Source organism: Brassica rapa, chromosome A05 (genome assembly GCF_000309985.2).
Source record: "Brassica rapa cultivar Chiifu-401-42 chromosome A05, CAAS_Brap_v3.01, whole genome shotgun sequence".
NCBI lineage: Eukaryota > Viridiplantae > Streptophyta > Magnoliopsida > Brassicales > Brassicaceae > Brassica > Brassica rapa.
In genome coordinates this window covers 5,807,576-5,834,787 of record NC_024799.2, presented here as the reverse complement: position 1 = coordinate 5,834,787, position 27,212 = coordinate 5,807,576, and the positions used below count along the sequence as shown (strand labels likewise).

At 33.5% G+C, this 27,212-nt stretch overlaps 5 protein-coding genes across 5 annotated transcripts in view; 2 read left to right on the top strand and 3 right to left on the bottom strand.

Moving 5' to 3' along the window:
- Positions 1 to 27,212, bottom strand: part of LOC117134085 — a 905,201-nt gene that overhangs the window by 629,766 nt on the left and 248,223 nt on the right. The gene's annotated exons all lie outside the window — the stretch shown is intronic.
- Positions 146 to 4,039, bottom strand: LOC103867476 (CBL-interacting serine/threonine-protein kinase 13). The gene has a single exon (XM_009145549.3). The coding sequence runs from the start codon at positions 1,889 to 1,891 to the stop codon at positions 413 to 415; it is 1,479 nt and encodes a 492-aa protein (XP_009143797.1). The 5' UTR covers positions 1,892 to 4,039; the 3' UTR covers positions 146 to 412.
- Positions 4,253 to 10,899, bottom strand: LOC103867820 (CBL-interacting serine/threonine-protein kinase 13). The gene has a single exon (XM_033291754.1). The coding sequence runs from the start codon at positions 8,734 to 8,736 to the stop codon at positions 7,276 to 7,278; it is 1,461 nt and encodes a 486-aa protein (XP_033147645.1). The 5' UTR covers positions 8,737 to 10,899; the 3' UTR covers positions 4,253 to 7,275.
- On the top strand, positions 17,082 to 20,883 carry LOC103867475 (nucleobase-ascorbate transporter 2). The gene is made up of 12 exons (XM_009145548.3): positions 17,082 to 18,343; positions 18,438 to 18,535; positions 18,620 to 18,796; positions 18,882 to 18,982; positions 19,065 to 19,140; positions 19,216 to 19,275; positions 19,366 to 19,550; positions 19,644 to 19,740; positions 19,819 to 19,964; positions 20,058 to 20,149; positions 20,233 to 20,310; positions 20,384 to 20,883. The coding sequence occupies exons 1-12, from the start codon at positions 18,253 to 18,255 to the stop codon at positions 20,755 to 20,757; spliced, it is 1,575 nt and encodes a 524-aa protein (XP_009143796.1). The 5' UTR covers positions 17,082 to 18,252; the 3' UTR covers positions 20,758 to 20,883.
- LOC103867474 lies at positions 21,650 to 24,769 on the top strand. Its single transcript, XM_009145547.3, has 3 exons — positions 21,650 to 23,663; positions 23,769 to 24,308; positions 24,456 to 24,769. Exons 2-3 carry the CDS (start codon positions 23,815 to 23,817, stop codon positions 24,658 to 24,660), a joined length of 699 nt encoding a protein of 232 aa, XP_009143795.1. The 5' UTR covers positions 21,650 to 23,663; positions 23,769 to 23,814; the 3' UTR covers positions 24,661 to 24,769.

The window sequence follows — 27,212 nt, the reverse complement described above, 5'->3', positions numbered from 1 at the left end:
ATGTTATGTTCATATCTTCATTCAGGTACTAACATATAAAGGTCACCCGGGACAACATGTAACACTTGGAGCATTTCAGTTGATCATATAGTCTCTCTTATGTAACATAGTTCTTAAGATGAACAAGACAGTTTTTATAGGGGAAGGCCGAGAAAGAATTTCCATTAAGCTCGTCTCTTTCTAGAGATACATGTAGTACAACAGCAACAACGAAAAAATTAAACCGTCTGAAACTGCCTTAAGGATCTCTGTCTCTGATCTTCCTATCACTCTTATTACAACTCTCACTTTCATATACACATAATAATCACAGAACAAATGAAAAAAATAAATGGTATGGTAATAACGAATGTTTCTATAGTAATTAATACCTTCTCTTGTACTGTCTTCTTCTCTCGACCATCCAGTTTTCTTAACATGGGACCAAACACATTGCTACTTCAACTTCATCTGCTTGGTAATGCATCAGTTTCTCTAGCTGTGGTCTAAGCTCCTTGTTGCAAAACTCTTCATACTCTTCTATAAACCCTCCTTTCTTCTTCACTTCAACCACCACAAGAGACGGTGTCAATTCAAATATCTCAACCTTAATAGTCAACGGTCCTTTAGCTCCTTCTCTACTACCTTCCAGCCTCACGCTCCAATCCTTCTTCCTCACCGTAAACTTCGCCACATTCGCAATCTCTTCCAACTTTGATATAATCTTTATCACAGGAGCAGCGGATACAAACCTCGCTCCTTGTCCTCCTTCTTCAAACAAGCCAGAAAGATCAAATCCCGAAGAGAATGATATGATGTCAAATGCATTTAGACTAGCGGGTCTAGGCATTGACCCAACTCGTTTAATAACAAACTCTGCATCTCCCTCTGAAGCAGTGGATGATCTCCCTGAGGACAATGATGATGAGTCGTCATCATCATTGTCACCCTCTCTACATAACTTATCGTTTTCTATATAGAATTTAACATCTTTAAACCCTTTCTTGAACCATCTATGCTTCATGATCTCCGATATCGTGATTCTTGTATCCGGATTCGTGTCCAGGATCCTCCCCATAAGCCTCGTAAGCTCAGGTGAAAACCAATGAGGACATTTAAACTGTGCTTTGAATATCTTCTTGTACATAACCATAACGTTCTTATCATCAAAAGGAAGGTAACCAGCCATCAACACAAACAAGATCACTCCGCAAGACCACACGTCGGCTTTAGCCGCGTCGTAGCCTTTCCTCGTGAAAACCTCAGGCGCCAGATAAGCAGGCGTCCCGCAAAACGTCTGGCAGATCCCTTCTTGCTTGAGCTGCTCGGAGACGACGCTGAGACCGAAGTCAGAGACCTTGAGGCTACCTTCGTCGTCTAAAAGAAGATTCTCGAGCTTCAGGTCGCGGTGGTAAACGCCGCGACCGTGGCAGAAGGAAACCGAGGAGATTAACTGCTGGAAATATCTACGGGCGACTCCTTCGCGGAGGCGCCCTTTGGAGACCTTTGTGTAAAGGTCTCCGCCTCGCACGTACTCCATCACGATGTAGATCTTGGTCTTTGTAGCCATGACCTCGAGGAGGTGGACGATGTAAGGGTGGCGGACGCGGCGGAGGATGGATATCTCACGTTTTATGTGGCCGGCTAAACCGCTTTTGACGATTTTTTCTTTGTCGATGACTTTGATGGCGACGTTCTCGCCGGTGTTAATGTTCCTGGCTAAGTAGACTTTGGCAAAGCTTCCGTGGCCGAGAAGCTTTCCTAGCTCGTACTTGTCCATGAGGATAGAGCCTTGTGGGGTTTTTGGACTCTTGGGGCTCTCTGGAGTACTGGTCTCTTTCTTCACGTCTTTAGTAATGACTTTACCGAGAAGACGGGGGAGTAGCACTTGCGGAGATGGTACTGGAGCCATTGTGGGCTGAGACTATTGTTCGAAACAGGAGAATGAAATGAAGAAATGAACGAAAATAAGATATGATTGGGTTGTCTTGTTCCCGGTTGTAATGATGTCTTAACTTAGCCACTTCGTATTCGTTTTATAATGGTTTTGGAAGTTGAGACTATTTTGTTTTTTATTCTAAGCTGAAAAGTCATCTCACTTACTGTTATAAAAATATTGCTTAAATTAATGTTGAAGTCTTATCCTAATCCGCCAGCAGATGAACACGTAGGACGAACCAACAAATTAGTTTATGGATATATATTATATATGTTCTTTATCCAGTACGAAAAGTTGCATAAGTCATGTTGTACAATACTTAATTGCGATTAAGAGACAGATAATAAGGTTGACTTAGCAACCTCTGTGGCTGACAAAAAAATAGCAACCTCTGTGATTCTGGTCGACAAGTAGATTCATTGTTCGTTATGAACATCATCATTCACGCGTCTTTAAATAAATCTCTCTTACAAATAAAAATAAATTAAAAAGAAAGAAATGTGAGGATTTCTCATATGAAAGAAAGATTATATGATTTTTTATAGATTTTTTTCACATATGTCAAACTATCTATTGTTGATATTTTTTTAATATGAAAACTAAAATCTATCGGTGAAAAACTCAATCACCAATGCTGATACTCACACATCTATATTTCCCGAGCAAAAATTGGATTTGTTGGATGCCATTTGTGGGAACCACGTGTGTGTGGCAGAGTCGGTGCTGACTGTAACTTGTGGAGTTCACGTAGCCGACCAAAACCGAATTAAAAGCTATACAAAGAGTATCTCATACTTTTTTTTTGAAAATTGGCTTATGAGTATCTCATACTTCCAACCCCGGTTTCTATGTAATGTGTGTACTAATTTGTATTTCGAGTTTGACTTTTTTATGTGCATTGTTAATTTGTTATCGTCTAGAACTTATGCTGAAAGTGTGATAAGAATGGATGGAAAATTATAAATTGGTCTGATATAATGCGGACAATGGATTACGTAGCTATAGTCTGAAAGGTGTTTTTCATTTTTTATTAGTGGGAGATTTCTAATCAAAATTCATACTTTTCCCTCCAGTACGTAAAGTGTTGTTTAATTTTTATCATTTAGGGTTCGCCACAGTAGCTAACATAATTGAAATCGCAATCAAACGATTTGAGCTCTAGCCCTCTCGACTCATTGTTTTTTTTCTTTCTCTCGACTCATTGTTAATTAGTTATGAAATCCTGAAACGATTGATAGTACACCATTAACAACAAATTTATTTGAAAATGTTCGGTTAAGTTTGTTTAGTTGAACTTTTAAGTATATAAAATATAAATGAGTTAAAAATATGGTATAGTTTAACATGGTAAAGACATATTCAGTCCATGCATTTAAACCATTGGTTTTCAAACGATGTCTAAATCCAAATCCATTGTGTAAAGGAAACATTCTTCAACCCGATTAGGATTTGCCAACACTAAAAATTATGGCTTTCAATGCTTTATTTGTTCTGATTAATAAAATGAAAGAAACAAAATCAGTTTATTGGTTGATACATTAATACGAACAAAATTGTTCATTCTTTTTAATGCGTAAATTACTGATTATAAAACCTATACCTCAAAATTTTCCAGCAATGCTTGTGCTAAGAGCCTAAATTGCAACCACGATCGACGAATGTTTTCATGTTTTATATACTTTTGGTATAATATTGTCATAAGAAAATAGATAGAATAATGAAAATAATGCTCATGGCAGAAGAAAATAATCTCATTGTGAAAACCATGTTAAGATATTACATTTGTTTGGATAATGATCTTTGTGAATTACGTATATAAACAAAAACATTTATCTTAAAGAAGTGTTCAAAATTCGTGATTCAGTGACTGTAGGAAGCAAAAAAACCGTTCAATGAAGAATTGTGTAACTGTTTTATTGTTGGTCAAGAATGATATCCTTTCGATCGAGAGCAAGTCAAATAGTTATTTGAGACATTGGACAAACACATCGGATAAGATTAAAATACACTTGAGAGCATGACCGATGCATACCAAACAGGTGAAAAACTATGTGTTTTGCCGGTTTTCAACCTTTGTTTTGAATCTTATCGCGAGTCATATATTTTAGAGTTTTTTAGTTATTTAGGTATTAGATCAAATTAGAACAAAAATAGTCAAATGAACAAATAAAAATGCAGATATGTCAGAAGTTTAACAATCTATGTAGGATTTTTACTTATGTACTAAGGTCAAATTTGGATGCAACATAGAAAATTAAGTTAATTTTCCAATACCATTTGTTTGAGGTCGAAGGGAACAAATGAACGAAGATATGATATGGTTGGGTTGTCTTGTTCCGGTTGTAGTGATGTCTTAACTTGGCCAGTTCGTATTCGTTTTATAATGGTTTTGGAAGTTGACATTATTTTATTTTCACCATTTTTTTTAATTATAAGCTGAAAAGTCATCTCACTTTTATAGTTTGAAAAGATTGCTAAATTGATGTTGAAATTTTATCCAAATCCATTTAGTTGCCACCAGATGGACACGTTGGCTGGGCCGACAAATTAGTTTGGGGTTATATATTATATAAATGTTGTTTATCCTATACTAAAAGTTGCAGTCATGTTTCCTACAATACTTATCGTGATTTCTAAAGAAACAGATAATAAGGGTAACTTATCAAACTTGAGTGATTCTGGTCGATAAGCAGGCATGGTTCGTTAGGATGTTATCACACATGTATATATCCCTCACCCCCCAGCAAAAAAGCGGAATTTTTGCGGGAACCACGTATGTAGGTGGAGGTCACTGAAACCAACAAAATTTTAAAAATTAGTGTGAATAACTTAATTTCAATCTATATGCCCCTACTCTAAAATATTTTTTGCCCCCATAGATTTATTTAAACCCTCTAAAAATACATATAACAATAGTATAATTAAGCCCATTTAGTATTTGTGCCCCAATAAAATTATTTCTTGCCTCCGTCACTGTACGTATGTGTGGCTGAGTCGAGTCCGTGCAGACTGTGACTCGTGGGGTTCACGTAGCCGACGAAACCAAATTAAAAGCTACAGAGAGTCAAAGACCACACCAAATAGCTATATTACTCAGTTTCTATATAATGTGTAATATTAATTTTGCATTTCGAGTTGACTACTCCATTAAGTGCATTGGTATCGTCCAGAACGTTAGTTTGAAATCGTGATGATGATGGAAGGAAAATCATCCATTGGTCAGAAATTACTGTGGACAATGTAATATATCATCATAAGAAAATAGTGGTGATAGGCCAATATACTTATAAATTATAACACGCCAATAGTTGAAGAAAACAAAACGAAGAGATGAAATAAAATAAATTTATTTTCTTGCGCATGCTTAAGTATAAAACACACATATTTTGTCGGTGTTAAGTGCATTCAAAGTTTTTGCCAATAACTTCAACATGCACGCTATAGACTTTATATGCTTTTTTTTTTTTTTTTTTTTGGTCAAAAAATGTTAAAAATGAATTAATAGACTTTATATGCTTATACATTTAAGTTCTGGGAGAATTCTAATTCTAAGTTATTTATCAACGTTTTTGTCGGTGCGTTAACTTGGAAAGAGAAAAGCAACATAATTGTTTTCTTACGTACGTAGCGTTAATGGGAAAGATGTTTTTCAGTTTTATAAGTGGGAGATTTCCATGATGACTTTTTTTCAACTACCAGACCATTGCTAATTAGTTGTCAGTTGTGAAATGTTTGATAGTAACACCAATAACAACCAATTTATTTGAAAACATTCGGTTTAGTTTGTTTAGTTGAAGTTTTAGAGTTTTAAGTAAAATCTGATATAGTTTAATATGTTAAAGGTCCATGCATTTAACCATTGATTTTAAACGATATTTTCAAATCCTTTGTGTAAACAAAACAGTCTTCAAACATTTTACCAAAAAAAAAAAACAGTCTTCAAACCGTTTAGGTTATTAGCCAACACTTCAAACTATTTAATTATGGCTTTTTAATGTTTTCTTTGTTCTGGTTAATAAAAAGAAAGAAACTGATTCAGTTTATTAGTTGATACAATAATACGATTAAAATTATTCAATCTTTTAGATGAGAATTTATGACTCTCATTATTAATGAGAATTTAGGAATCAGTTTAATAAACCTATACCTTGAAATATTTCCAGCAAAGCTTATGATAAGAGCCTAAATTGCAAGCACGACGAATACATTCATAAGAAAATACATAGACTAATGAAATTTATCCCCATGGTACAAATACATTATCGTTGTGAAGACCACATTAAGATATTATATTTTTTTGGATGCCTATAAAAATTATAATGAAGAATTATGCAAGTGTTTTTATTGTTGGTCAAAATGATATCCTTGTAATTTATTTCTGTGGTGGTTGTAAAATATGCGTACTTATCCACTAATTGTAATAGATGTGGACAATTAGGACACATGTGAAAATGTTATACTCGAAACAATCATTAACATCTTGTCAATATCACTTCTAGCTAGTGTTAAAATGTCCTTGCATGAGCTGCTTCAACCATTTGCGACACGATAACTAGTATTACATCACAAGAAATTAAATTTCAGCTGCTAACAGTTTCATCCTATTGAGTTTCCTATTCCACCAAGCATGGAAGTTTTGCTTTTTAACACTCACCTCGATTTGAACAAATTTCGACTGATCCAATTATTCCAAATGAGGATGATCTTCTTTCATGAACAATAATCTTGATATTAGAGAACATGTGTATGTCTCCATCATATATTTGCATAACGATCCTATTGAGTTTTGATTTTGGAATCTGAGCGAAAGTTATCAACAGCCACTAATTTTATTCCTAAAGCAATCTCTATTTGGACCGGGAGTAGAATAATTGAGCCCAACTTTGGTTCTGATAAGTTTAGAAAAAAAACAAATTCAATGTGGAGGATTCATCAGATTTCTTATGTGCAATAACTATAAGTGTAATCACAATAACATTTGAATGGTTCAGTTTGATCATTTAGTCTCTCTTATGAAGCATAAAAATGAAATTTCTAAAAAAGAAAGGAAAGGCCGAGAAAGATTTTCCATTAAGCTCTTCTCTTTCTAGAGATACTTGTACAACAACAATCAATGAAAAACTAGCTTTATAATCGCCAGCAAAAACCGTCTAAACTGCCTCATGATCTCACTCTTTATTTTTGCTTACTTGTTTTATTCTCTGATCTTCCTATCACATTTATTACAAGTACTCTCGCTTTCATATTTAGATACACATAATAATCACAAAACAATAAAAATAAATGGCATAGTAACAAATAATACTTATACCTTTTCTTGTTGTGTCTTTCTCTCTCGACCTTCCAAGTTCTTAACTTCATCTCTCTTCAGTTTCAGGTCGCAAAACCATTGCTACTTCAACTTCATTTGCTTGGTAATGCATCAGTTTCTCTAGCTGTGGTCTAAGCTCCTTGTTGCAAAACTCTTCATACTCTTCTATAAACCCTCCCTTCTTCTTCACTTCAACCACCACAAGAGATGCTGTCAGCTCAAATATCTCAACCTTAATAATCAACGGTCCTTTAGCACCTTCTCTACTACCTTCTAGCCTCACGCTCCAGTCCTTCTTCCTCACTGTAAAGTTGGCCAATATCGCAATATCTTCCAATTTCGATATAATCTTTGTCACGGGAGCAGCAGATACAAACCTCGCTCCTTGTCCTCCTTCTTCAAAGAAACTCGAAAGATCGAATCCATAAGAAAAGGAAATGATGTCAAATGCGTTTAGACTTGCGGGTCTCGGCATTGACCCAACTCGTTTAATCTCAAACTCTGCGTCTCCCTCTGAAGCAGTCGATGATCGGCCCGATGACACTGATGATGACTCGTCTTCACTATTGTCATCCACTCTACATAACTTATCGTCTTCAATATAGAACTTGACATTTTTAAACCCTTTCTTGAACCATCTATGTTTCATGATCTCCGGTATCGTGATCCGGGTATCTGGATTCGTGTCCAGGATCCGAGTCAAAAGCCTTGTAAGCTCAGGCGAAAACCATTTAGGACACCTAAACTTTCCTTTGTGGATCTTCTTATACATAACCATAATGTTCTTATCTTCAAAGGGAAGATAACCAGCCATCAACACAAACAAGATCACTCCACAAGACCAGACATCAGCCTTGGCAGCATCATAGCCTTTCATCGTCAAAACCTCAGGCGCCAAATAAGCAGGCGTCCCGCAAAACGTCTGACAGATACCGTCTTGCCTGAGCTGCTCGGAGACGATGCTGAGACCGAAGTCAGATACCTTAAGGTTCCCTTCATCGTCCAAAAGAAGATTCTCGAGCTTGAGATCACGGTGGTAAACTCCGCGGCCGTGGCAGAAGGAAACTGATGAGATCAGCTGCTGGAAATAACTCCGGGCGACTCCTTGACGAAGCCTGCCTTTAGATACCTTTCCTAAAAGGTCTCCGCCTCGTACATACTCCATCACAATGTAAATCTTGGTCTTCGTAGCCATGACCTCGAGGAGGTGGACAATGTAAGGGTGGCGGACGCGGCGGAGGATGGATATTTCTCGTTTAATGTGCCCTGCCAATCCACTTTTCACGATCTTCTCTTTGTCGATGACTTTGATGGCGACGTTCTCGCCAGTACTAATGCTCCGGGCTAAATAGACTTTAGCAAAGCTTCCCTGGCCTAGAAGCTTTCCTAGGTCGTACTTGTCCATGAGAACAGAGCCTTGTGGGGTTTTCGGACTCCTGGGACTCTCTGGACTGTTCTCTTTCTTCACGGCTTTAGTAACGATTCGACCAAGAAGACGCAGAGCCATCGGTGAACTTAGACCTTTTTTTTCTTTTTGGACACGTTTTACTGAAAACGAATAAAACAAGACAATGAAACAAGAACCGAACGAAATACGATATGGTTTGGTTGTCTTGTTCCGGTTGTAATGATGTTCTAACTTTGGCCATTTCGTATTCGTTTTATAACGGTTTTGGAAGTTGACATTTTTTTATTTTTGTTTATTATAAGCTGAAAAGTCATCTCATTTAATTATTGTTATAAAAATATTCCTAAACTGATGCCAAATTTTCCAAATCCGTTGGACGGATTTACAAATTAATTTATGGATATATATTAAATAAATACGGTTTATCCAATACGCAGAGTTGCAAATTCATATACTTGTTCTAATTTTTTAATAGACAAATAATAAAATAAGGTTGACTTTTATCAAACTGGAGTGATTCTGGTCGATAAGCAGAGTCAATAGTTCGTCAGGATGTTGTCAGTTGTCACACATGTATATTCCCCCAGCAAATATTTGGATTTTGTGGGTGGTATCTGTTGGAACCGCGTGTGTGTGGCTGAGTCGGTGGTTGTAGAATGTCGTTGGACTTCACGTAGCCGAGGAAACCCAAATTAAAAGCTACAAAGAGCGATCATATTTCCAAGTTCCAAACCCCGGTTTTTATAAAATCCCTTATATTAATTTGCATCTCGATAATTTTCAAAAAAAAAATTTGCATCTCGACTTTGACTATTTTTAAGTGCATAGTTATTTTATTTTTTGAATTAATGTTCCATTTATTCAGATCAGAAAATAACCTTTTCTACAACAAATGTGATTTCGTCTTTTCAAGAGCTTATTTGCTAAATAACCAAAAAAATAAGGGAAATTAGATTTTTAGAGAGAGTAGAGAGAGATAGGAAGAGAAAATAGGAGAGATGAAGTGTTTTTAGTTAGTTAATGAACTTTGGTTTTTGTTGTGTATAGTGAATGCAATTTCTCTTTTTCCAAACGGATGAAAATAGAATATAGTTGAATAATATTAGGGTATTTCCAACCTCACTTTATTTTTTATCATAAAATAGAGTTTAGAGTAAAAATGCTTTAATTGTACTTTATTTCTCACTCTATAATTGAGTAAAAAATAAGTTTACTCCAAATATAGAGTAATTTGTTTTATTTTTATTTATCACTTTTTTTTCTAATTTAAAATAGAGTACCGTTGGAGAAAACTTAAACTCTATTATAGAACTACTATATTTTAGATTGAAAAATTGAATAAACTATTGGAGATAGTCTTACGAGATCCGATCCTAGTTGCTAACCACACTATCAGTGCCGTGCGAAGAGTCTTAGCAAATTTTAAAAATAAACTTATTACAACTATAATAAAAACAATTTTGTAATATGATATATCGCTTTCACCAAATACACAAATCTAACGCTGCAAAATAATAAGTTTATGCTATATTATGTCATATAGAAAAAAATACATGAATTCAGAAGGTTAGTTAGTCTACTATGTGAAAAAGGGTTTTTAAAAAATAAGTGTAAACCATTAGATTATAAATTATTTTAAACTTTGGAACTCTAAAAAAAATATGTATTAATCGAAGCCGTAAGGCGAATGTCTTTTTCAATACAATAGAGGCACGCCTCTGCACACTATCATCGCGTTACGAATTTCATGTGCCCAGGGAGGGATGAGATACGATTTCTAAACATCTTGTCTCCCATTTCTTTTACGCCATAGTTAGTGAATCGTGGCCTGAAAGACATATCTGAGTAAAAGCATTGATAATACATTTAAGTTATCAGTAAAAAAAGTTATTATCAATGTTTTGTTGCTGGAACCTTTAATTTTGACTGTACTTTTAGATTTGTGCACATACATTAATTTTTTTTTTAATTTTGTAAATTTTAAAAATAAAAAAAATCATTACTTATACTTATAACTAGGTGTTCTGCCCGCACATGCGAGCATAGTGTTTTTATAGATATTTTTTATAAATATTAAATCAAAACCAACACAATAAATTATTAATTATATTTTTAAAAATATAAATCAAACATTAAACTTTATATTTCATATTTTATAATAAAAATATTATTTCAAATAAAAACACAACATATTTATGAATTATCTTATGTTTTAAAAATATATTTTATTTTAGAGAATTTTATTATATTTACTTATAGTCAATTATCAGATATAACATATAAATAAAATATTATTAATATATATTCATCACTTTTTATCAAAATATATATATGCTTATTGTTGTGTTAAATTTTAAAGATATTCACATATATTTTAGAAAATATATTTATTTGTTTGATTAGCATTTAATTATAAATTCTTTTATATCTAACTATAAATTTTATAATAAAATATTAATTTCAGATAAAAACAGAATATATCTAAGAATTATCTTATGTTTTAAAACATGTTTTAATAAAATATTATTTTCAGATAACAATAGAATATATCTAACAATTATCTTATGTTTTAAAACATGTTTTTATTTTTGAAAATTTTATTATATTTATTTATAGTCAATTATCTAATATAATATATAAATATAATAGTATTAATAGAAATTCGTTTTTAATTATTTATATTTTAGATAATTTTTATTATTATTAATTTTAATCACTTATTTAATCAGATATATTTTAAATTCGTTTTTATTTTTGACTATTTATATAATTTATTCATTAAGGTTATAAACGATTTATTATTAATTTTAATCATTTTTTTAATCAGATAGATTTGAAATTCGTTTTTATATTTCGACTAATTTATATAATTATTCATTAAGGATATAAACGATATTAACCGCTCTAACTTTTAACGTGAGAGCTCCGTTGCAAAAATTTACTTCGCAAATAATAGTATACACTATATTTCAACAAATAAAAAAATAAACGGAAATATATTGTTAATAAATGTTGGATATTAACACATATAAAGTGTTTATTCTGCATAAAACGCATATTAACGGAGAGAGTATTGACGTAGCGTTATTTGAATTTGTACATAAAACGAGTATTAACACATATTTGTGAAAGGTGTTTTTCCTTTTATATAAGTGGGAGACTTCTAATCAAAATCCATTTTTATAATCCCTAGAGTACGTGAAGTCAAGTGCTGTGTAATTTTATCATTTAGGCAGTCCACAGTGGCTAATTAAGATAATTGAAATCGCAATGAAGCACCCTCTATTCCACGATGAAATTTTCAACTACTAGACCATTGTTAATTAGTTCTGGATCGTTAAATGTTTGATAGTAACATCTTTAACAACCAATTTATTTTAAAACATTCAGTTCAGTTTGTTTAGTTGAAAATCTAGTTTATATATAAAAGAGTCGTAATCCGGTATAGTTTAATTTTGTAAAGACATAGTCCATGCATTTAACCATTGACTTTCAAGCGATATCCAAATTTTAATCCACTGTGGATAATAAATATTCTTCAACCCAATCAATTCATTTCTTTTTGATGCGTATTAGGATCTCATTATAAAACCTATACCGAAATGTTCTAGAAAAATCTTATCCTAAAAGCCTAATTAAAGCCTAAATTGCAAGCACGACGAGATTTTTCTTGTTTTATATACTTTTGTTATATTACTGTCATAAGAAAATTCATAGACTAATGAAAATAATCCTCATTACAGAACATATTATCGTTATGAAGACCACGTTAAGTTATACATTTGTCTGGATAATATTATCTTTGTGTATTACGTAAATAATAAAACAAAGGGCTAATTGGCTTACTAGCCACATTTGGGTGAGAACTCAAGGAAATGGACATGATTTTGACATAATGCAGTCACTAGCTTTTTGCCTTGATTTCTGCCGGTTATAGCCTTTTATGTAATAGGTTACCGGTTCTTTCACATGGAGAAAACAACGTGGTGGTTTTCTGTCCCCTAATAACAATGAAACACTTTTGGAAGCACGTGCATAAACCATATTCAAAATCAAAAGAAGGAAAAAAATGCAGAGAGAGGAATTGATGATAAGTAAGTGTAAAAGACAACGTTAAACAAACGGAGAATCCAGAAACTGTAGTTCCATACTATATATTGTAGATAGAATAATATAAAGACAAATATAGTTCCAATTGAAAAAGCATTTACATTGGACAGTTGAAATATGCATGATAGACGCAAAGTATGTAATACTTTATCTAAAATGAAGTCATATATTGCCAAAATAAGTCAGATATTGCAAAAATATAAGTTACTATCTTATGTTCCATTCATAACACTGCAAATAAAGTTTAATTTCCATTTCACAAGTAGTACTACACATAATAGAGAATACTATTTTTTATATCATAGAACTATTCCATATGGTAACATAACCATATCATTTATGAAGTTAGAAGCAGATCAAACACAACGTACTGGTGGCCACTAAAATGCATTACCATTCTACATGAGGCATATAGAATAGAAATGGTAAAAATGTATTTGCAATCTAAAGATCATCTTAACATATTTTTCAAATGCTGATATGGTCATGCCTTCATGGAAGGTGGTAATGCATGCCCCAATGCCAACTCCAGTCGTACATAAACTAAACCCTATCAACTATCACTAAACCCTACATAAAAATATAAACCCTAATCCAATGTCAACTCCAATCTTCCATAATACATGGACATATATTTACATTCTTCATGATTTCAAATTTTGAAGTGTCTATGATGGTAGGGGCAAATATTATGTACTATTTTATATCGGTAAACTAAATCCACGTGCAATAATACATGGACATATATTTACATTCTTCATTAGTCACATGAAATACAAAGCTAATGGGAATGGTAATATAACATCTGAGAGTAAACACTAAACCCAAGTTAAGAAAATATAAACCCCAATACATAGGTAACCCAAATCTTTGTGAAATTAAATCCACATGTCATACTATTGAGAACATGTATTTATATTCCTCATGACCAACATGAAATACAAAGCTAATGGGATTGGTAATAGAACACTTGATAGTAAACACTAAACCCAAGTTAAGAAAATATAAATCCCAATACATAGGGAACCCAAATCTTATGGAAATATAAACCTCATGAGCCACATGGAATTTGCAGTGGGAAACGTAGGTACAATTTCATGCGAATGTTATTCCATATAATTGTGCTATGTATTTATTATTTTAAATGTTCCATTCCATATACCGTATACTATGTTACTTGGATACAAATCTAATGGGGGAGTGGTAAAACTACACTTGACATTAAACACCTAACACAAGTTGATGACAGCTATTACATATGAAAGAGTAGGAGGATGCCACGTACACCTCCTGATTTACCAAGATATTTTCACCGTGTAAATTTAAACAATGGGTATAAGATAATGGTTACGAGAAGGGAAATGTGTGTTATAGGGTTACAAAAAGACTTTTATTCCATTGGAACAGTACTATTTCAAATGGTACTATGTGTATAGTAGATCAAGCATTGAGCACCATGATATACAAAGATAAAGGGGATGGTAACCAAACAATTGATAATAAACACTAAACCCAAGTTATAAAAATATAAACCCTAATCCCTAGACAACCCAAATTTTACTGAAATTAAATCATGGTAAATACTTCATATATGAACACCAAACGTACAAACTTACACAACCCAATTCCAAATTTAAACAGAGAGAAACTACAAATAAGATCATTTCCATTTCATATACACTGAATCAAATAGAAATAGAAGCAGTTACAAGTGCAAAGTCTTGAATAGCATACCGAATTGGTTTCCCCACGAAAAGCCACCAAAATTCGAAGTCCTTCTCATTGATCAACTGTCGTGAAAAAAGGTAATGAAGAAACATAACCGAAAAGGTATGGGACCCCATCTTTAGTACCTGGTCAAACTGTGAAGCACTCAACATCGTCAGGTCCTCATCATCTAATGCACTCTTTATCACTTCAATCCAACGGAGATTGAAATAGTTGTTAACCCTTTTCTTGCCACTGGGTTTGCAACCTGTCTCAAACAATCTACTTGGAAGCTCTAACTCGTCCATAACAAACCTGAAGAATGGAAAGTAAGAGAGTCAAAGAGTGAAGATGGTTCACAATGTCATATGCAATATATAAATGAATAATGAGCTAAGCAGGGTAAGAACCAGCAACCGAATGAAACAACATATCATGTGAAAGTACCATTTCATGTGAAATGGAATATTATGAATAACATACTATTCCAGTTAATATGACACTCATCAGGCTAAATATACAGATACGGACGTAACCTATATGTGGTTTGGGTTTAGTGTTCCACAAAATAATCGATATTTCTAGACCATGAACAATGGACCACAAAGACAGAAACCCCAAAACAAGCATAACTTAAATTAACGACATCAGGCTGAGAACCACACTCAAACACAAAGTGAGACAAATCAAACATTATCGCAAGTGCTACTATCCTACATGGAATGGTTTAATGGGATACGAATACTTACGCTGTTGTCAAAGCAGAGAAACAGAGACGAATCAGAAAGCTAAAAAACTTACGATGTTGTCAAAGCTCTGAGAAAACGCTACTCTGTGAAGTTGGAGATGCCGGCGGTGTTACTCCCCTCTGCCGAAACCGTCGCGCAAAACCGAACCACCGACGCCCGGAAAGCCGAAGCCGATGAGAAGGGAAGATGACGGAGATGAAAAGTTGATTGCAGTGAGAGGCGAGCCGTAGGAGCAGAGAAGCGGTAGGATCGTTTGGAATTTCAGAGAGAACCGACGAAGAAAGCGAGAAGGAGAAGATGTGTGGAATAAGAGAATACACGATTTACTTTGGACAGTAAAAGTTATAATTTTTTTTTTAATTGTAGCAGGTTAGCCGGTGAAAGAGAAAGGATAAGATAGTATTATTATGTATTATTGACGCCGTCTATACATCTGTTAGGTAAAAGTGTTATAACGTGAATTACCTTTTTTTTCATGTCTATATCTCCTAATTTCCCTAAAACAAATTATCTAAAAGAAGTGTTTTTTTTTGTCAACTTCTAAAAGAAGGGTTTAAAATTCGAAATTCAGTGAATTTGTAAGAAGCAAAAGAAAAAAAATGAAGAATTAGTGTATTTATTGTTGGTAATGAATTGTTTGAGTCAACAAAAACATAATAATCTATATCCAAGTCTGATTAGAGAGATTTCAATACACTGAGCATGATACATGTATAACAAATAAGCCACGCCATTACATAACAGGTATTCAACCATATGCAAAACACATTTTGCCGTTTCCTACTTCTCATACAAAAAAAAACTACAACAAGAGTATCATAAAACTTGATTACTCTGAGTGCCTGACAGTTTTTCGTATGTGTGATAATAATAAGAGTAACAAAGCTAAACATATAAACCCTGATAAGCTGTTTGTGGAAAAAACAAAGCCATTTTGCGTTTCCTGGCTGACATTTTGTTGTTTCTTACAAAACATTCCCGGTTTTGTAGGCACATTCAGGAGTTCCATTTCTGCATCTTGTTGAGGAGCTCCGTTGTGCGATACAGCATAGTTAATCTTTATTGATGTGTCGCTCGCATAAATTCATATGGAGAGTGATATGTAAAGGAGAGGCAAGAAAGTAGGAAGAACCATATGCACGACATCCAGGTTTAAGTAGTACTTAGTAGTGGATTAGAGTGTGTACAAGGAGACTTTGAGATGAATTCTGGCATGCTTAAGCTGTTTCTTTCTGTGGTGTTTGCCTTAATTGGGTGACGTGAACCCCGTCTAGTGCAATGATATGTCACTGCTGATTCTGGATACACAGCTTTTTCGTAAGTCCCATTTCTTTGTCTCATTTATAAAAACAAAAACCTTGGACCACTTAAGAGTATGAATGACAAAGCTTTTATGTCAAAGCTTTGGGATTTACGTATATTTGTACAGATAACCAAACATTTCTCCGTTCCATATTTAGTGCATCATAGATATAAATAGGCCTGAAAGAATAGAATCAAGCATGTGCTTATCTTGAATCACATAGGCAGCAATGGAGGCGAGAGGCAGAGGAGAAAAATTACAGCAGCATGCATGACATGAACAATTAAGTTCATTTTTACTCAAGTCATGAAACGGCACCGGTTTTGGGTCTTGTATCAGTCAACAGGTGAACGAGACTAAACCACAGAGAGGTTCTTCTTAGGTATGTCAATGTGTAACAAACGCATTGTGAATTTTTGTATTGTTTATGTTTTTATGTCCATAACCCAAATGACCCCATTTTTGTTCTTCTTGGGACGCACGTGAGTGTCTCAGTCAGATAGTCCTTTTACACCTGCACCGTCTCTTGGACCCATCTCCTGGCTCCATCTTATTACTATTCACTACTCAGACCCCAAGATAATATTTTCTTTTAAAATAATATAAAGAAATTAAAAGCAAAAGAGATGTTCATTGGTTCATTTTCTTTTCTTTTCCGAAACACATTAATTTCACATAATCATAACGTTTTCTTTTGCCCCTTTAAACTTTGGTTGGCTTTGATCATGGTCAAGTCTTCTTAATCGATTACCAAGTATTTTATCCTAACTTTTTTACTTCTGTATATTATGCTAATTATAATCAAAATATGAAATGTAGATGTTTCTTTATAAGATTTTTTTTTTTACAGTTACCAACCTATGAAGAATATAACTCTATTAGTTTAACTTTTTTTTAATAATGTTTCTGAAACAAGTACATATCTGTATTTAAATAATATAAGATTCGACAACTTAGGAAAAGAAAAAAAAAAGGATTACCCAACGTTAACAAAACCTACAGTTACATTAAGTAATATATTTAAAAAATTCAAGAATGAAGTTTGTTCGTTTTCATTCAGAAGTTTGTCATTCTTTTCACACGGGTGTTCCGTTTTGCACTTTCGATATGTAACTGAAACCTTATGATAAAAGACACACTTGTCACAAAACACTTTTGCTAGCTTTACCAAGAATTGAAATATGGACTAGAGAACTTAAAACAAGAAGAGTTGGGAACACCAAACTAAAAAGTCTTGATAATTGAATTAGTGTAAATTGAAACTAATTAAAAGAAAGGTTGAATGAAGACAATAGATTCTTTAACTCTGGAGAATGACAGAAACATAACTAAATGCATTAAAAGAGTTGTTGATGTGTAAAGTTGAAAAAATTAATAATCATAGTTTACCAACCAAACAGTGTAACGGTAGTATTCTGTTTTGGCAGTTCCTTAAGGGGCATTTTCGGTAATAAAAAAATTTCAACGGTCCTTTTCTTTTCAACCTTTCTCTATTCATATAAAATCTTCAGTCATCACCATTTCATTGCCACCACCACTACCAAAAAAGTTATCTTCTAACTCAGCTGCAACTTCGAAAAAGTAAAGCTTTTTCATTTTGCCCTTTGTCTCTTTTTCTTTTAGTTTAACATTCTCTGTACTAGGCTTTCTTAGCCATTTAGATCCTTTAGTTAGTGAACACATCCAGATAATATCATTAGAACAAGATTGTTGTGAACAAGAAAGAAAAAGACTTTTGAACAGATCATGGATCCTGTAAAGCCAGAGGAGATAAGCCACCCACCAATGGACCAGCTTCAGGGTCTAGAGTACTGTATTGACTCAAACCCTCCATGGGGTACGATCTTCCAACCCATTTGATAGTTTGGTTCTGCTATTTTTGGAAAAAACACTTGTCTGAGTTTCTATTTTTATGATGGTGTTGTTTGCAGGAGAAGCAATAGCTTTAGGTTTCGAGCATTACATTCTTGCTTTAGGAACTGCAGTGATGATCCCTTCCTTTCTTGTTCCTATGATGGGTGGAGACGATGTGAGTATTATTACATTCTTCCATTGTTTCTTTATCCCGGAGAATCTCCATTGATGTGCTGTCCCCTTTAAAACACTTGTGTAGGGTGATAAAGTGAGAGTTGTTCAGACACTACTCTTCATTCAAGGTGTGAACACTCTTCTTCAGACATTATTTGGAACTCGTCTCCCAACTGTGATAGGAGGCTCTTATGCCTTCATGATTCCGATCATTTCAATCATCCATGACTCTTCTTTGACCCGTATTGAAGATCCACAACTGGTACGTTTGCTCTTCTCTTGTTACAGTAAGCTACTGCTTTTGTCTGAATGATCTTAACTCTAGTGTCTGAATCTGAAAAATTTAGAGATTTCTAAGTACAATGAGAGCAGTACAAGGCGCGGTCATCGTTGCTTCTAGCGTTCAGATCATCCTTGGTTTCAGCCAGATGTGGGCAATCTGTTCAAGGTATGTATATATACACATATGACTGCTTGTTATCATATTAAAAGGTGTAGACTTTTAATGATTTGTTTTTTTTTCTCTTCAGATTCTTTAGTCCTGTTGGTATGGTTCCTGTTATTGCATTAACTGGTTTTGGACTCTTCAACAGAGGTTTCCCAATGGTGTGTCTCTCGTTAAAGATTCAAGAATCATCTCTTCTTGGTTTCTTGTTTTGATTGTGTGTTTTGTGTTTGCAGGTGGGTACTTGTGTTGAGATAGGGATTCCAATGCTTATCCTCTTTGTCCTCTTCTCTCAGGTTATTATTTATTTACTTATGTGGTGACCTTATTAAAGTCTCTCTGATTAGGCTTCTTAACTGATCTTTGTTGTGTTCTTTCTTGTGCAGTATCTAAAGAGCTTTCAGTTCAGACAGTTCCCAGTAGTGGAGAGATTCGCTATGATTATAGCTTTAATCATTGTGTGGGCATACGCACATCTATTGACAGCTAGTGGAGCTTACAAACACCGACCGCATCAGACGCAAGTAAACTGCAGAACTGATATGTCTAACCTCATTTCTTCAGCTCCTTGGTTAGTTATTTTTCTTGCGTCTTAATGTTTCCTAAAATAGAGTTTTGATCATAGTGTTTTTGATAAGCTTTTTCTCTCTTTGAATTTTTTTAGGATCAAGATTCCTTATCCACTTCAATGGGGAGCTCCTAGCTTTGATGCTGGTCATGCTTTTGGTATGATGGCTGCTGTTTTAGTTTCACTCATTGAGGTAATGTAACATAATAAGAAGAATCTTATTGATGTGAGAATGTTCTTTAAAGAAGACTCTTTGTGAATGTTTTTTTAGTCAACTGGAGCTTTCAAGGCTGCTGCACGCCTGGCTAGTGCCACGCCTCCTCCACCTCATGTACTTAGCCGCGGTATTGGATGGCAAGGCATTGGGATCCTCTTGAACGGTTTATTTGGAACGCTAAGTGGTTCAAGCGTCTCTGTGTAAGTAGATGGAGTTTCAAACTAATGTGTTCTTCAATTGGTTGGACAAACAACTAGTCTAATGAGTTTTATTCATTCTTGTAAATGTTACAGAGAGAATGTTGGATTACTAGGAAGCACACGTGTTGGTAGCCGCAGAGTTATTCAAATCTCAGCAGGGTTTATGATATTCTTCTCAATGCTAGGTCACAATCACATCACACACCATCAGCTTTAGCTAAGATGTTTTCTTCTTTCTAAAAAGTATTGTTGTTTTGTCTTTCTGCAGGCAAATTTGGAGCCTTGTTTGCTTCAATACCTTTCACAATATTTGCAGCAGTGTACTGCGTCCTGTTCGGTCTTGTTGGTTAGTACTACCTTATCTCACAAGATCATTACAACTTTGATCTATCTAAACAAAACTCTCTTTGGTGTTACAGCTTCTGTTGGACTCTCTTTCCTACAATTCACAAACATGAACTCCCTAAGAAACCTCTTCATCACAGGCGTATCTCTCTTCTTAGGCTTATCGATTCCAGAATACTTCAGAGACTTCTCCATGAAGGCATTGCATGGTCCAGCTCACACCAATGCTGGTTGGTTCAATGATTTCTTGAACACAATCTTCTCCTCTTCACCAATGGTGGCGCTGATGATCGCAGTGTTCTTGGACAATACTCTGGATTACAAAGAGAGTGCTAAAGACAGAGGGTTGCCTTGGTGGGCTAAGTTCAGAACATTCAAAGGAGATAGCAGGAATGAGGAGTTCTACACTCTCCCCTTTAACCTCAACCGTTTCTTCCCTCCTTCATAAGTTTTGTTACATGTTTCTGTTTTGACTCGGTACTTGTATTGTGTGTGACTTATCATCACCCAATTATTATTTTTTATCTATTTGAAATTATTCTTTTTAATCTAATAAAAGATCATATTTTGATAATTATAGTATGGTACTTCCTATGCAGCCCTTATCTCTACTAAAATCTAATATGGGTTGGGTGGTAAAATGTCTTTTAGATTTTTAAGCTTTGTAGCCATAAATGGATTTACAATCTCTATGCTATTCATTATTGATTCATATTTGCTTCTGGTTGGTATAGGAGGGTAGGTATGAACTTTTCAGAGTAGTCTATAATGGTTTTGCCGGTTTAGTGTTTCACTTTAATCGTCCAATAATGTTCTTTTTCTCTTTCTGGCTATACCTACCAAATATTTGAATTTATATAGTTCTTTTTGGGTCAAAATCACTTTTAAATTTATAAATATGTGGAGTACATAAAGATCCCATAGTCAAGATGATTAATTAAGTCCTATGTGATTAATGATCAAATTTTCTTGATAAATTAATTTTAGTTAATTAAATTATATCTTAAATTGTTAAGTTATACAAATATGTGTTCTCTATTATTAACTTCTTATTAAATGTGTCTGACCAATGTTTAGTACAAAAAGATAAGGAATATGATTACAATATTTTCATTCTTAATATAGACAAAATTTAATTGATTTTACCACAATATAATAGTAGCCATTTTAGTATTTATTTTGGCAACAAGGTTTTGCTAATTAATTAAATAGAACTAGATTCTAACCCGCGCTTAGCGCGGGATTTCATTTATTTTAAATTTATGTAAAATAAGTTTTATAAATAATTTTACATTTTCCATTAAATTTGGAGTTTATTTTTGGTCTGTTGAAATATATGGTTCAGTTGATTATTCTGGAATTTTGTTTTTGTTTTGGGAGGGGGAGGAGGGAGGGGGGGAGGAGAGGTGTATTCAATTGAGATTTGACAAATTCACTATTATTCAAATATGAATTAAAAAAGATATTTAAAATCTAGTGTTATTGAACTTGACATTTTATGAAGTACTCTGAAATCCAGTGCTATTAATAATATTCTAAGTTGTATAGTTTTAAATTTTTCAAATGATTTTAAAGTGTTTTGGAAGAATTTATTAGTTAAAAAATTAAAATTCAAATCTCATGGTTTTAGTTGATATTCTAGGATGATTAAACAAAAATCACTTTAATCCATGCAATTCATTAAAATCATCTAAAACCTTATTAAAGATCAAACATATTTTGCAAGAGACCCTTCAATACTTTGAATAACTGAACATTGTTATGTGATCTTCTAATATCTTAATATAGCGATACTTTAACACTGAGAAAACATTGTGTTGTCTTTTAACCATTTTTATTTTTCTAAAGATAGCTAAGAAAAGTAGTAGAAATGATATGTTTTTCTAGATCTAATCAAAGTTTCCACTGTCTCTCTCTTCCTTACAACCATTGGATATGAAATTATTTTGTAAGCAAAAGCGTTTTTTTAAGCCATCTTTTAAATGCACAAGAGTGATTTCATTGAAGAAATATTAGAGGTATATTTATAGTATAATGAATTAGATTAAATCGTTGAGTACCAAAAAGTTTGAAGATTAGCTAATTGCACTGAAGTCGGATATTATCTTCAAAATTGTTAGTTAAAAAAAAACATATATACATAATATCAAAATTTGTGAGAAAGTCAAAGATTTCAGTTAATATTGTATCATATATTTACGCACATATATTTGCTTTAAGTGTAAAAAATCCTATTTGGTTCCTATATAAATATTTAGGATGAACTCGTTTAAGTAAATCAGTAATAGAAAAAATAAAAAAATCAAGACGGTATAGTATATACACTTTACTTATCATATTTTGTGGCTACTACTATCTTTTTCGAATTGAACGTAGATGATTTGTTGGGTTAGAAAGAATAATTGATGATCATATAATAAATTCAAACATATAGACACAATATAACACTATTCATAATTTCTTGCAATTTTGGAAACTCATATTAAACCGGATTGGTTTGGTTGGTGCTAACTATTTGACAATTTTTCTGGATCAAGAAAAGAAAATGAAAAATGGCTTAGCTTCTTCAACTTTTGTTTAATATGGTTATCAAAATATGATACAGGTAACTGATTCAGCAATGATAGGATAAAAAATATTCATGTTCTTTAAGTGATGATGATGTTGGTAAGAGAAAAGAATCAAGGGTCAATCAACTTAAAGCCAAGTTTCATATACACGAAAAAGAGGTCCAATGAGAGTTATTCTACAGCTAATCTAATTCTATATAGCACTCGGTCTAATTTTATTTTAATTTTGAATTAATAGGTTGGTTTACTTATAATAGATTACACGTTGATTTAGTTTAAGTTGTCCAGTTTTATTATCATAGTAGCGTGCTATATGTTATATATAACTAATAACTCTAAATGGTCCATAAATTAAGTAGCTTACTAACAAACTTGAAAGAGTCTAAAATTTAAATGACAACTTTAATAGTAGATAAATTTAGGACTCTATTTTAATAGAGTAGATAGATTAGAGTTGATAAATCATCTCACCAAACTTAGTTATGCTTATTTATTTATTATATATTTAAGAGAAAAGGGTACCAACCAAATCTTCTGTTAGCTCGTGCTTACCGAAACAGACAGACAGACAAATTGCAAAGAAGAAGAAACTTCAACCGAAGAGTAGCTGATTAGAGTAACTGTAGCGACGTTTTCCCTCAAGGGATCTCTGATGCGAGTTTTTTTTATTATTTTTCTTCCGTTGAGGCATAAAGCTGAAACAAAACGAAACCTTTGTTGAGATTTTATTGTTCCTCTGGTTCGTAAAGTTCGTCTCTTTTCTCTCATGCGGATCTCGATTCTGGTAAAGTTTTGATTTTTTGAGCTATTTACATTGTAGTTTAAGGGTAATGCTGTTTCTGTTCACACTTTGTCTGATTACAGTCATACTTGATCTCGAACTTTGTAGGAACCTGGGAACTGAAAACCCTTTTTGTCTTTTTTGGAGCAAAAAAATGGACCCGGAAAGTTGTTTGAGATCGATCAGTGTTTGTGAAAGTTCGAGTGGATCTGTGCTTGTCATGGGTGAAACCAGTGACTCTGTCTCAAAACATGTGTTGGGGGAAGAACAAAACGAGACTAAACTGCAACAAGGGAAAGAAAATGATTCAAGAACGGGCAAAGATGAGTGCTGTAACGTTTCAGCACATGCTGTCCATGAGGTAGAGAAGGATACTTCAACACATGTTTCAGGAGAGAGTGATGCTTCAGCAAAGGAAAAGGCTGAGGAGTTCCACGTGGTTGATTTGAGTAGTTGTGGAGGAGAAAGTGATAATGGGCAAAGTATCTGCAGGATATGTCATGTTGGGTCTGATCAAACACCTGATAGAGTTTCTGGTAAGACAGTAGTAAGCCTGGAGTTGATTCAGATTGGTTGCAAATGCAAAAACGAGCTTGCCCTTGCCCATTTTCACTGCGCAGAAGCTTGGTTCAAGCTAAGAGGAAACAGGTAAAGAACTCATTATTAGACTTAATAATGTTGTGGACTCTGTGTTTTGACTTATCTACACAAGATTCATCTTGAAAAGTTTCAGTATTAAGTCAAATCTATATAGGAAAGTCATGGTTTAAACCTCTCTTGTTGTGTTCTTGGCAGTGTGTGTGAGATCTGCGGTTGCACAGCAAAGAATGTTACAGTTAGCTTGACAGAGGAGGAGTGGAGCGAAGTAATAGTAGACACAAGAGTGGATGAGAGAAGAAGACATAGTAGACAATCTTGCTGCGTCCTTATTTTTATTATTCTCACTCTCATTCTGATTCATTGGGTTTTCAATAAGCTAAGTACAAAACCAAATGAATGAACGACATGAATTTAGTTTGTAAGTATATGTTGGTAATATTATCATATGTTTCAGACACTAGATTATACAGTCTCTAGATCTAATCTAAATTCTGATTAAGAGTTTAATAGATTGACAATTTAGAATTTTAACTCTAAATTTTGAATCTAGCTAACAGAACAAAACCATTTCCTGAAGTACATTTTGTTTTGTATCTATATATCTTCATCATCCTTTTTAGTTCAATGCATCATTTAATCAACATGAACCATTCTATCGAACTCGTTCAAAATAGTCAGATTTATTCGGTGGTTTAGTTCGGGTTTTTTCAGATAATTTGGATAGTTTCAAATGGTTAATTGTAAAATAATTAATATGTATTAAAATTGTTTGAAAATGACTTTTTTTTTAAAATTAAACACTAATAAATTAAAATAATAAACTGTTTATGCCATTGATAAGTTTATATTAACAAAGTCCAAAAATATATAATTTCTTATACTAAAAATATAGAGATAGCCTAAAATTATGGAAAATATGACAAATCAACATATTCACTTTTCAAATAATAGTATATATATATATTGATTTATAGATTGTATCATTATTTTTATAGATATTACTGTAGCTTTTTATAGATTCATATTAACTTTTGATATGATTCCTTTTGTAAAAGTAAATATATGATTTCCCTTTTTCTAAATTTTTTTGCAATAGTTAGTTTCTTCCAATAAATTATATTTTTTTGTTAAAACGTTTATTTAGTTATGATGAAAATAATAATGATGGACATAGAATTATTTTAATATGGTAAAATAACTTATGCTATCTTAGTTTTTATTTAATTATTAGTTTTTGTTATTTTTGTATCGCTCTTAATACAGTTTTGTTATATAAAAGAATGCAAAAGGTTTTGTTTTCTGATCCTAACATGGCCATGGATATGATTATATGATATGATGAAGAAAAATCTGTTGATGATTATACCACATGTGAAGTAAATTTAGATTTATCTCTCTTGGTATTATTTGTAAATTTGTAAAACTGATGCGTTCTACCATCTGCCGGACGCTCCCTTTGATGAAGGTTTGTTTCCTCCTTTTTGTCATAGACGCATTATTGTTTTGTGTTTTTTGTTTATAGTATCGGAAACTTCCTAATCTTATCTTACAGCCAAAATACCATTTCCCCTGACTCAGAGATTCAGGTCAATGTTACAGAATGGTATCGACTTGAGCACTGTCGATGTTAGCTATGTGCGCAGCCGTTCATGGTATGTATCTAGTTACATAGAGAATGACTCATGTCAGCTTCTGATTCTAATACTTCACACTATTTTCCTCAAAAAAAGTCTCATTTTGAGCTACTCAATGTTGTGGTGATAGCTCTTTAGTCATTGCAAATATTCTGTTTCTTATGCAGCAATTGAACTGATGACACACAACGAATGATGCAAATGGGTGGATTTCGTTTTGATGCATAAAAGGTATCTATGCTAAGAACCTTCTAGACTTTCTTGTATCATCATCCTACATATTTCGTTCTGATCTTGGTCAAAACCTGATTATTGTGCCGTTGCATTTGCAAATTGACCACAGAGTTTGAGCGATGAGAAGGATGGTCTCGACATTATTCAACATGAATGGGCTTTACCGCAATTTGAGCACCGCGCAGAAACCGTTTTGAGAAAACTGGTGCAGTAGCAGTAGGAACATTCTTTCTCGTATCCCCTGGTTCTCTGCTGGTTGGTAGATTCATTTGTGTTTTTATGTCCTCCATTGTTGTCATAAATATTGACATCTACCAAGTTTTCTTCAGTGACACAATATGGTTTAAATATCTAGTATTATTACAAATATCGGATGGTTCCATCTACTTGATGACTTTGGTCCAGCTGATCTGTTTATAAGACTTGTTCTTATATTACCTGGACCATTAGAAGATTGTGTAAGTTAGATTGAACATATGGAATTTTGATCATTATCAACATAACTTAAATTGACTATTTCTACAACAACCATTCGTCCATGTGTTTGATGCCACTGCTGATACGTGTATAATCCAATCAAACAAAGATGAATCTAGACTGACGAAGGATAAAGAGTTTGAGGAGATAGAGCGAGAAAATGAGTAACAAAGAATACAAAAAAAACAGAAAAATGTGCGTTCAATGCTCACCTTAGAGCAAAAACTATAAAGTTTAAATCCAAACAACCTTGAATAACACAAAGAGTTGAAATCCAAAGTCTCATGTAACAATAATACATGAAGGCGTTGAACACAGTTACACAAGCCACTTCATATTCTCCACATAGTCTACATAGGTCTTAATATATATATAATCATCCTCATACTCTTCAAACTCTTCAAATCCCTGAACATTGACTTTTGTAAAAGTTTCACTTTCAAAATTGTAGAAGGTAAGGTAGAGGGAGTTTGGTTGTTCCTGGTATAACGACCACACAAGTTCACCTGTACCAGTCATTCCAACGAACCTGCTATATGAGATCATGTCCTTCACCAAAGGAGACAGTTCGTAGATATGCTTGGACCATTTATGATTTTCAGCATCT